The sequence below is a fragment of the Physella acuta genome, unplaced genomic scaffold (assembly GCF_028476545.2).
Source record: "Physella acuta isolate Inbredline_101_S28 unplaced genomic scaffold, ASM2847654v3 ptg000890l, whole genome shotgun sequence".
Lineage (NCBI taxonomy): Eukaryota > Metazoa > Mollusca > Gastropoda > Physidae > Physella > Physella acuta.
In genome coordinates, this window is record NW_026732407.1 from 1,282,106 (window position 1) to 1,294,384 (window position 12,279).

Genomic DNA, 12,279 nt, shown 5'->3' on the forward strand with positions numbered 1-12,279 from the left:
ACACAGCTGATGTACCCAAGGAATGAAGTCCCCCCCCCCCCCTCTCCACACAGCTGATGTACCCGAGGAATGAAGTCCCCCCCCCTCTCCACACAGCTGATGTACCCAAGGAATGAAGTCCCCCCCCCCTCTCCACACAGCTGATGTACCCAAGGAATGAAGAACTCAATAATTTGTTCCTACAAACTGACACAAAACCAAATAAGAGAAATTCCAAGGCACCTTGTCCAAAACCATTACAGCCTATACAAATTTAATAAATCAAACACAAGATTAGAGGTCAACTTTATTTTATTTTGTTTTTATAATCATCAGAAAGTTGACAGACAATGACAGCACAATTTTGATACAAAACAATCATACATGTAACATTATGTATTTATATGTTTAACATTATGTATTTATACATGTAACTGACATCCTGTAAACATGTATGCCACTTACATCATGTAAACACTTACATCCTGTAAAAGTCAACCATTCAAGAGATAAAAATGTACATCAAGGTAAAATATATCAAACATACAACAATATAAAATGTACAGTAACAATGTATAAATGTCACTGATCTTGGAGGCTTTAGCAATGTCTGTTACATAATACAACATCATATTCCCTATGGGTTTTAATATGTACATAAACATAAAGGTTTGTAAACCTATACAGCTACAACTCTTGACAAAGCTCTAGCTGCTATGGCTGTTATAGCCAGTTAACAGAAATTACAGCCAGTACAACTGGGTTAACCAAATGGCTACAAAAGCTAGCTAAAATGGCTGTGTTGAGCTACCAAAACTAGCTGTTTACAAAATACTAACACGCAAAACTGTACATAGAAAAAAAAAATCATAGCTTGTTTTACATCTAGAAAAATTAAAATCAACAAACCAAAAAAACATACAAATATGTATTCCTTTGTCTGGTACAGCTGCCAACATGCATATCCAATCCAAGTTTTTTTAACAATCTGAGTTTCCCAGAAATCCACAAAATAAAACAACAAACAACATTGTCTGATTTTTTTTTTAAATTGAAAACAAAATGTTCTCTTTCACAACAGATTTCCTGATCTAAATACATCAAAAACTTGATGGAAGGCTGATAAATGTCTGACATAAAAATAACAGATGTAAACTTTCATACACATACACATTGTTTAATATAATCTTGGTCTGTATAATGTCATCCATCATAAAACAAAATATGTTTATAACATATGAAGATTAAAATCTGTTCAGAAAGTGATTGAATTCTTTGAACCAGTAGTTCTATTGTCAACACAAATTTACCCTTTAAAACATGATCATGTGTCAAATCACACAGCACAGGAGAACGTGAATTCATCAAATGTTACATAACATGTGAACAATGAACTGTTTACATCAAATGTAAACAAGCAAATGTTTACGTTAACTGTTTACATTAAATGTAAATAATCAACTCTTTACATCCACTGTTTACATCAAATGTAAATAAATGTTTACATCAAATGTAAATAAATGTTTACATCAAATGTAAATAATCAACTGTTTATATCAAAGGTAAATTATTAACTCTTTACATCCACTGTGAACAATAGCCCAACAACCCATAGCAAATGAAAATATATGGCACAATTAATCAATTATAAGTGTGCATTGTACAAGATCCTGGTTAGCAATCAGGCCCAGCATGATTTAGAGCTAACTTTAAAAATTTGGATTTGTGGACTAGAAGCTTGGTTTCTCAAGCAATATAATTGTGACATTACAGCATTTAAAATCACAAGTTAATTTTCATTGTTTTCTTATAACTTAAAGGATTTTTTTAGTATTCTAGTAAAGGATAATCCAATTCCGCTGAGATTCCCTTTAGCCAGTTATCCCATTGAGCCGAGAGATCTACTCAGTGAAGTTGGTGAACATGATGTCAGTGTAGTCATTAGCAGGGGGCCCCAGCATGCTGAACACGTCACTGTACTCCTCCTGGGCCTGGGGGTTGTGCTGCTGCTGCTGGGAGCTGGCGTCTGTTGCTTGCCACTGCTGGGACCACATTGCGCCTGCCAGAGGGGGAACATGGGTTAGCACAACTAGGTTAACCTCAAGTTCACTGGACAATATTAAAACAAGTTTTAAGCTTTTACCAGACTATACTTAAACAAATACTATTAGATGAAATGATGGTACTGCTGTTAGTGAGGTAAAAATTACATTTAGACCAGCTAACAGCAAGATGTAACAGCTTGCTAATGTAACAACTACTGTATGACAAGTCTACAAACCGGTAGAATTATTGGCTGGGCTAATAGCATTATAGTGGCTAGCAGCTGAAGCTCCATAGTCAGCCTATAAAGAACACAAATTATTGGTTATACAATGGGATACACTGATGTTGTATGGTGTAAACAAAGTGTGAGAACCTGTCAATTAGAGCTTGATGAGATCTACAAAGTTCATTACTTTTTAAGGAGGAACTGATCATACAAGACTTACATCTGTCCGTCCAAAGGCACCTTGGTGTGGCCAGCTGTTGGTGGCATTTTGTGCTGGGCTGCGCCTCATGCCTAACCCAGCCATGGCCTGTGGGGCAGTGCCTGAGGCATGTACAGGGTACTTGATGCCCCCAGTGGTCTGGTACCCTGGGTAGACCTCCTGCTGCATGGCAGGACGCTGGCCCATGTGGTACATGTCTGATGTGTAGTCTGACGCCTTGCCTGCCCCGGCTGCTGCACCTGACAACACACACAGATATTTGGACATTTTCTTCAAACTTATTCATTTACATTTTTTACCCAGCTTTTATAATAGTTACAATCAAAATTTTAACAAAGTAAAAACTAGACAGCAAAAGGAATGGCCAAACTAGTATTTTTAAATGTAATGTAATATTATGTCCCCCCATAATTAATTAGTGACAATAAAAAACCTTCACATTGCCACTTAGGTCACCTGATGTGTTGACGATATACAATAACCAATTAGGACCTAGCGTACCCAACTGCTGCTGTAAAGGACTTACCCAGTCCCATAGGGTCAGCCTGGATAGCTCTGGCACCCCCAGCATAGGAAGAAATAGCAGACATTGAAGCATCAGATGCCTGATCAGCTGGGTTGTGAAGTGGAGGAATCTGACCTTGTTGTGAACTTCTGGAAAATGGTTTGACAGTAGTTATTAATTACACAGCAAAAATTTGTAGAACTAGGACCATTAAACATTTTCTTAATAATTTTAGTTAACTTTATGCATTGCATTTTTCCAAGTTGATGACACATTGGGACTGCAGTTTTAAGTTTTTGTACAATTCTAATGTTCTAAAAGTAATTGCTATCTCATTTATCAATGTTGTAAAATAGCATCAGATTTGGTTGATTATAATTCCCAGAAAAATGTGCAACCAAAAACTGTGCAAATAGAAAAATGTGCAAATACAAACTAATTATACTAACTCGCTGTTGATTTGGTCATATTTGTGGGTTTTTGTGTGTGAGCAGTTTTCCGTGCGCTTTTTTCTGGTCACCCTTGATTATGTACTGCTTAAATGACACACGACTTACTTGACTAGAGTGTTGGTACAAACTATGTACTCCACTTCATCTGTGTAAGGGTTCTGAAAACTAAAGCTGCTGGTTCGTAGCCACACCCATTCTCTGTTTGATGCCCTGAACCGATACATAATGGACATGACCTGACCTTTGAGCTTCAGCACTGCAAGAGCACAATTTTTTGTTAGATTTAGAACAACAGTTAACAAGACCAATAAACTAAACAGAGTTCTACCAATTATAGGTGACAGCTACCTTGTTCAAACGTTTCCTTCATGTGGGTCTGATCCTCTGGGTGATAAAACTCAAAAGCAAGTTTTCCAAGAAGTTCTTGAGGTTGATATCCTAGTACAGGTGTCACCCTGTTAACAGCAGTTCATCATTAGATCTCACAACTCAACAATAAGTGACAGTATAACAATTAAGCATGATCATTTGACCACTTCTAAATTAACCACCACCTACCTCTGATCAACAAATGTGAATTTGCCATCCATGCTGTGCCTGGATATAAACTCATTGGGTGGATTGGGTCCCATGATATCACTACAGTTTGGTGTGTTGGTCACCTGAAGTCTTCCAATGGCCACTAAACAGCAATGACTTCCCCCATGTTCATCTGATTCATTACGATCCATCTGGACCCCAGCTGAAAGTTTGGTTAAATATATAGCAATGTAGGAACAACAAGAAATTCGTTACAACACTAAGTTCGTAAACCAAAACAAATTGTTTTAACAGTTATTTGAAACTGAAAAGTGTGCTACTATTTAAAAGAAGGTCAATAGATTTTATTAGTATTAAAACCTGAAGGAGGCCAATTCTTGATATAGCCAGTCACATGTACAACAGCATAATGATTTCCATCTGATGCTGGGCCCAGGGTATTTCTCTGTCGCATGCGAACTGTATGATTAGCTGTCATTGGGTCTGATTGCATATTTCCCATACGCAGCCGACATATAAAACCTCTACGAGATCCCATACATAACCGTATAGAAGCTGCACAAAAAAAGAAAAATGTGAGGATTAACAACTGAATTTACTGGTAAAAATAATACTAAAAGATGATGTGTAAAGCAAAACCAACTTGTGGTAAAAAAATACTAAAAGATGATGTATGAAGGAAAGCCAGCTTACATTGGTGACCTTCTTTCTTGACAGTACCAGCTGAAAAACATTCCAGTGTGTAAGTAAAACAAGGAATATATAGAGATGATGTGTTCCCATAGCTAACTAAACCAGCTTTATTATTTACTACATTCTAAACTATATTTTCATAATATAATTATTTATAATTATTTATTAACTTATGGTAAAAATTCTTGACCTTCAAATACAACTTTCAATGAATCAAACATTTTAAAATATAAAGAGAGACTTACTCTTTAAATCTAAAATTCTTCCAGTGTTCTGTGATTCAGAAGTTGAGAGCTGTTCCCTCACTTTTTCTACATCATCAGGATGTGTCAGATCATACAGCGTGGTACCAAACAAGTCTCCCTGCCAAGTTGAAATATATTCAGTTCACAGTGTTCAACCAGAAATCTAAACTATTTTCACTATAAAATCAAACTCTCTTACCTGGCTTTGATTTAACACAGGTGTGATAGAATCGGATACGTAAACAATTCTCCCAGTATCACACTGTACCACAAATAAAAACCCATCTGCTGCCTGATTTAAAAAAAAGCTCATTAGTTCAGCACTTGCAACCTTACATATCAAATGATAAATACGTTTTTATAAAAGTAAAGTGGATATGATTGAACAGGCTCTACCTCTAAGATTAAATGCTTTAGTTCCTGATCTGTTAAGAAAGAAGGTCTATAAGAACCATCATTGTTTGTGTTACCAGTGCCTGGAAAAAATTGTTCAATAATTTCTTAACCCACAGCATCAATATAAAGCGCATATTATCATATATATTTATATGCATAAAATCCTAGGAATGTAAACGCATCAACTGAATGTGCTCTTATTTGCCACACATAGCCAGAGAAAAGTACGTCACCACTTACAAATGTATCCCATTGTTTTTCACAATCTCATTTAATTTAAGATTTGTAACATTCAATATATTTGTTTTCTTCTGTTGTGTTAACTGAGTGTAGTGTATATTTCAGCTATAAACAATGAACATTTTTATGTGCTACAAATCTAATACTTGTATGTGTTGCCAACTTACCTCTTAATGTCTTCATGTGAGAAACAGCCATTCTTAAAATAGTGAGTTTATCAGGTTTGCGAGCCAGTGTGCTGCATGTAGGAACCATATCACAAAGCTCATTAATGTATGCCGTCATTTTGTTTCTTCTCCTCCTCTCTATCTCACAGTGGCTCTCTCTGGGTAAACACAGTTTTTTTTATTATTATACTGAAACTTTAGCCAGAATTAATACAACTGTAAGCAGCAAACTAATATAATTTTGTATTTTTTAATTAAGTTTTAACAAATAAATCACTAATGAGATTAAATTGACAGAGGTGACAGTAAAGTGACGGTAGTGACAGCAAACTGACAGAAAGTGACTACCACACGAGCCTGACATTACAAATACCTGGCAAACCTCTCTTTGTCTGCACTTTCTGGGCCATTCCCAAAAGATCCTCCTTGACTGTCCTCATCATCCGACCTGTATGGACAGATGAGCAAAAACATTGGTATTATTAGATGGATTCATTAAATTGTAAACATAATTTTTAGTATAAATATTCAAGTGCTATAACTCCAGGAGTTTCTTAATAACTTATTACTGTACTTTTATAGCTTACAAATGTAACAATAAAACTTACTCTTGTCCATTTTTTCTTTTCCTTTGTTTTCCATCTGAAAATGTAATAAAGATAAAAATGAATAATTTTTTAAATATTTCTTTTTAAAAAAAAAGTTTATTAACATAAAATATATCAAATTTTTGTAAAGGGAATGAATGTGATATATACATAGGTTGCTTTTCAGATATATTTTTAAACAACAGTGGAGATAAGCCTATCTTTAGATCTGACACAAAAGCAACAAGGGTTAGGTTTTGAAACTAGGAACACTAGCATTACTAGCCCAGGCTTGGCTGATGACTAACTAAGTATCAACTGCAACTGCATATAGATCTAGTTTCAGATAATTATTTGAGCTAGTCTTTTCAGAATATTGGTGAATGAATGCATTTTATTTTGAAATAACCATTTTTGACAACACAAGACATTTAATATTAATTATAGCCAATGTGCTGAGAGTGGGATAATCTATGGGTAAAAATGCATGAATGAATTGCATTTAGATTAGAATATGAACAAAGCTACAAGTGACAAAAGACTAAGAAGCACTACTAACAATTACAATGTTACAAAAGAGTCTATTCCTTGTCGACGATCTTCAATACAAAAATTACTGTTAAAAATATTAATTTTATTTAGATATGATGCTGCACTGTCATTCCGACCGTCACCAGTTAGAGTCTAAGACCTAAGATCTATCAAATGATTGCTTCCATTCAGGAGTTATTTTTTAATAATTCACAACTTCGATTTTTGCTGTTATTCATGAAATGGGTGATTTTCTTTTTGAAAACAATTAAAACTGTAGAATTGTATTTTCTTGTCACTTTGTTACATGTTAACCAGCACATTTGCAGGAATAAAAAAGTCATGTAACCTAGAATTTGTCAGTAATGCTTATTAGTGAGAAAAAACTTGTGAAAATTGAAAAGGAAACATGTAATAATAACTTATTAAAGCAGACATGCTGTTATACTTATACCTGATATTTATCTTAATTTTAATTAATTTAAAACTGGTAATCCACAATAGGATAGCATTTTGACCTAAACATGTAATGTAGGCCCTATTCAGCCCTATTGTTTTATGTTGCATACCATCATCATTCATTAATTCTCATTCAACAGACTACTAGTGCGCCAATTTCACAAAAAATATAGGAAACTAGGGTAATCTATCATTTTAGGTACGTAAAATCGGCAGAGACTAGTAATGTGCGACAAAGTTGCCTCATTATTAAGGCTTTAATAGAAGTATATTATGATATATAGGCCTATGTGTCAAATATTATAGATAGGGCCTAATAGAATAATAAACCAAAATCAATGGCTAAATATATCAATATAGGCCAGAAATTAACTTTAAACTGCCGTGTTTGCGAGCAAGAATTGCTATATAAACAGCAACCATTTGTAAAATAGGGTGGCTTCCCCTGAATCTCCCACTTAAACTTTAAAAAAAAATTTAAACAAGATGGCTGCTAAAGTAAACGAGCTTTGTTGCATCTGATGAAAACATCGTTAGTCTTTACTTATTACTGAAAAGTTTTAAAACAATTGTTTAAAAACAGGTACATGAATGAAACTTTGAAATATTTTTGTAACTTTCAAAACATAAATCTTCCCAAGATGTGAAATAATTACTAAAATTTTATGAGCACCTTCTTTTCACATTAATACTAGTACTAGCCTCAGCCGATTGTACGTACCTAAAGCGATAGATAAGCTGATAACCGAAACTAGCATCAACAGTTAACACAGCACAATACACCCAAGAAAGACACATACTTGGTAAACTATCGTTTTAGCGTAATCAATTCGGCTGCAGTAGAAATGTGCGGGAGAGGTAACTGATGAATATATTTGTTTAAATAAGTATAATTTAAGTCAAATGTTACAAAACATAACAGATAATTGATTTAATATAACAATCACTGACCAAAACAATTTAAAATATCATGAAACTAACTTTAAACAAGGTGTTTGAGATAAATATTAGCAGATAAAAACAGCGGCCATCTTTCCAAATAAAATTTAGAGTAGTTTCCCTTGATACACATGTCTATTCGTATGTATATTGTGTTGATTTTGTTGTTGAATATACATAGCTGTCTTGTTTAATAAAAGTGGGACAGAGGGCCGTCTTCTTATCTTTAATTTCAATTGAAATTAAGGCTATGTATGTATGTACATCCAAGATCTCAAAGACTTTTGGGAGGTCCAACATTTATTAAACCCTTTTGTACTGATTAACTTGTCAATTATTAGGTCGTCCATATTCTTCATAAATGACGTTGGACTCAAAATATGGGACGGTGTAAAATATTTTTTTTAAAAATGATGAAGAATATATTCGTGTTCGTTAGAAATTGTGATTAAGGGTTCGGGTATAGTAGAACTGCGATATGATATTAAATCATCATCTTGCTTTTAGTAACTATTGGGTGAGAGGGAAATCGTCGGGAAAAGTATGACGTCATTTATGGGCGATCCATTTAATTAAGCCTAGTTGTTTTTTTTGTCTGTAGACATTAGTCTTAGGCCTACACCTTTTCTGAATTAAGATTATTGTGTTTTTTAAAATAGGTTCAAATTTTAATTAGTTACATTTGAATACCACATGGTTTGTTTTTTTTTTTGTTGTTTTTTTTTCCTTCTGCTATCATCAGTTTTTTTTTATTTCTTCAGTAGTCAATGTTTACCCCTCCCCACCACACATTATTACAACAACAAAAAACCACCCACTATATATGTCATAGCGTAGAAATATAGAATTAGACTAGACGAGTAGAGGTTACCATAGGACTGTACGAACTTGACAGTAGACGATTTGGTGCGAGAGTATTGTGCGCGTGTTCAATAAAATTTGTGTGGCGTGAGTGTGACGTGAGCATGGTGCGACAATGTACCGATGACGTAAGACGCAGCAGTGAAGTTAGTTGGGGGTTAGATATAGTAGAAGACGGACGTATTTTTTGATATTGTACAAATGATCTATAAGTGTGTGTTAATAAAGTTCATGTTATTTCATAAACGAAGTTGTTGACATTGTTAATTAGTGTCTGCGGAACATAAGAGTGATTCCCGTCCTCCTCACGAGTATAATGGTTGCCGTATGAATAGTAGTAGATCAGAATATATTGAGATTATATATAAATCCCCCCCCCATCACAATATAGTGATATCTCCCTCTAGAAAAAAAAACTAGATGAACCTATAGTTCGTTGGAAAATTAGAATCTATCACTTAAAAAAAAAGAAATACGTCATTTTTCTAAACCACGCCGTTTCATCCCCCAATAAGCACAACGTCACAAAGTTCGCGGCGCGTGTGACGTCATTTGTCATTAGGCTAATGTTTAAGAAAGAGATACCGCGTAATTAAAAAAAAATCAAAACAGGCACTAAATGACTATGACGATGAGACTAGCGACATTTAGCCTGACGAATAGATCTAAATGACTTTAGTTCGGTGAATTATATTGGCGTTTTGCCGACGGCCGTACTCCTAATGCACAGTCTTAGAGGCTGTCCACCGCTAACACTATTTTATGTTAAATTTAAGCCAATACTGAGCTGTGGCTTTACATTAGCTCAGTGGCGTAGCGAGGTCGAGTGTCACCCGGTGCGGCACTTAATGGTGTCTTGGACTCTTGTCGAATATTGTTGACAGGAGCTACTTGGTTTGAGCCTTGTTGTCAGAAGTTATTTCATTTGGAGTCAATATAGTGCGGCTTATTTTCGTCGGTAGGCATTTAGTGGCAGGCCCTTTTTGGCGGGGATGATGTGCTCAGGTTGTTAAACACCGCTTAGGACAACAGGCATGCAATAGTTATGATCATTCGTTATGAACAAATGTATGCATGAAAACGAACGCTTTATGTTCCTCAATTTCATTGAGCGCAGCTTTAAAGAAGATTCCAAAATAGACGTAACGCATCCCCCCCCCCCCGGACCACCCTGCGTAAGTTGACGGCACATTAGCATAGCATATGTGACATCGTTTATGGATAACACCATATAACTAATTTTGGGTATTTGGTATCAACATTTTGACAACAAAGGTTATTCAAAATGTATATAGGACTTGACATCTACCATAAATGACATCGCACACTTAAGGGGTGGAGTAACTGGTTTTGAGACGACGTTTTACGCGGGAAATGGGAGGGGTAAGAAACGTGAAACGTTATGTATTTCGCCAAATACAAAAATGCTGAATATATCGTTTTCATTAGAATTATGGCTTGACTTTTTAACAGGCAGGGCAAAAAGGTAATTTTCGACATTACAACAATTTCGTAACGGCGAAAATGAGGGGGGGGGGGGGGGGGTTAAGGTGAAGAAAGGTCAAAAAACGGGACGTCATTTATGATTAAATCACTAATTAAAGGAAAAAAGCATGAAAATATTACATGAAAATAGCAAACAAACAATAACACAAACAATAAGAATTAACTCAAACTAATATTTAAATAAACATTAGATATGTAGAGGTAGCTCTATAAAAATAGGGAGTATCTTAATGTGTAAAAATTGCATCTCATAATAATAATTCTAGAACTGATGTTTATTGTCAGTCAATTAAATTGTTTAAAGGGCAGAATTTTAAAAAAAAACGCATGCTTTGTATTTAAACACAAGACTAACGTATTTAATAGCAAACATCAATACATTTCCATACAAATAGAAATTAAAGGGAAATGACTCAAAATAATATTTTCTTAAGATGGCCGCTGTTTTTAATAGCAAATTTAGTATCTGGAACATCGATGTTAAACCTTAATTTCATGACATTTTTATTGATTTAAACCTTAAATGTGGTTTAATATTCAATTATCTTTAGTATTTTAGTAAAATATGCAAAAATATATTCACATCTAAGTCATATTTGATAGTTACCTTATCCCTACAGACATTACTAGTGACGGCCGAATTGATTACGCTAAAGCGATAGATTACCCACATACTTTATTACATTTACACACCGTTATAACAGACTCAGACTCTAACTAAGCTCAGACTCCGACTGGCTCAGTGATCAACATTGAACATTTCACTTCGTCTCACTCTCTCAACACTAGTCAACATAACACTATTAACACTGACGTAACTTACCAGAACCAGATGGACCAGGCGACAATGTTACAGCCGCCATTTATTAATTTATTTTTAATTATCTGTAGGTTGTTTTCTAAATACAACTAAAGAACTGGTTTTAAACTTAAATATTAACAATTGCCAACAGGAACAAAGATGGTTAAGACGCGGATTTGTTATGTTTTTTCATGGGAACCGGAAATTCTGCTAAAGATGTGAAATCCCACAAAGCATCATCAGGGGAGAGAATTTGAATTTATTTTTTTATTTTCTTTGTAATTTTTATTCATTTTCTTATAATAGTCCCTCGCCGACAATTTTTCCTGAACTAGAATATTATTATCTAGATTTCTTGTCTAGAGCAGCTTTTTTTTCTTTAATGAAGCCAACACCACATACTCTACCATCACTGGCCGATCGAGCGATCACTAGTTAGTACACAGTCTACCCGGCCCGTAAGCCTTCTCTACCCCTCCCCACCGTCACAGTTTCTTCCCGGCATCTCTTCGGGGGGGAGGGGGGACTCAGCCCCCCTCCCCGAAGAAAGTCTACCGCCCCCCCCCCCCCCCGAATGAGATGGATTTTATATAGTAAACATACTTTTACTAGTGTTCGCCCCCCCCCCCCGAAAAATGTTGACCGTTATACATCAGCCTAATGCCCCCCCCCCCCCTCAAAATTAGAGTTTTAGTTTTTTAAGGTGTCTTTTATAAATTAAGTCCCACTCCTAGGTGGGAAGGGGCAGTGGTGTCACCCGGTGCGGCACCTCTTTGTGTCACCCCCCCCCCCCCCTCCACACGAGACAAAGTATATATATATATATATATATATATATATATATATATATATATATATATATATATATATATATATATATATATA

The 12,279-nt window shown here is 35.1% G+C and overlaps 1 protein-coding gene across 2 annotated transcripts; it reads right to left on the minus strand.

Annotated features, from left to right (window-relative positions):
- Positions 1–280: 280 nt before the first annotated feature.
- Positions 281–11,600, minus strand: LOC131952749 (aryl hydrocarbon receptor nuclear translocator homolog). Of its 2 annotated transcripts, none has more exons than XM_059315567.1 (16): positions 11,416–11,600; positions 6,318–6,351; positions 6,092–6,157; positions 5,710–5,867; positions 5,303–5,382; positions 5,106–5,198; positions 4,907–5,024; positions 4,662–4,691; positions 4,329–4,523; positions 3,987–4,170; positions 3,777–3,883; positions 3,534–3,684; positions 2,998–3,125; positions 2,472–2,710; positions 2,261–2,324; positions 281–2,038 (listed from the first exon to the last, which is right to left on the minus strand). In XM_059315567.1, the coding sequence occupies exons 1-16, from the start codon at positions 11,453–11,455 to the stop codon at positions 1,881–1,883; spliced, it is 1,845 nt and encodes a 614-aa protein (XP_059171550.1). In that variant the 5' UTR covers positions 11,456–11,600; the 3' UTR covers positions 281–1,880. The 2 variants fall into 2 exon arrangements, with proteins under 2 accessions (XP_059171550.1, XP_059171549.1); XM_059315566.1 differs by having other exon boundaries at positions 6,083–6,157.
- Positions 11,601–12,279: the final 679 nt, after the last annotated feature.

Bases quoted from the DNA above. Each gene is read 5' to 3' on its own strand.
- LOC131952749 (XM_059315566.1), bottom strand. From the start codon at position 11,455: ATGGCGGCTGTAACATTGTCGCCTGGTCCATCTGGTTCTG. The intron at 5,868-6,082 runs GTATTTGTAATG...GTGTTTACCCAG, and splicing joins GACAAAGAGAGGTTTGCCAG to AGAGAGCCACTGTGAGATAG. The intron at 3,126-3,533 runs GTAAGTCGTGTG...ACCATTTTCCAG, and splicing joins TGTACCAACACTCTAGTCAA to AAGTTCACAACAAGGTCAGA.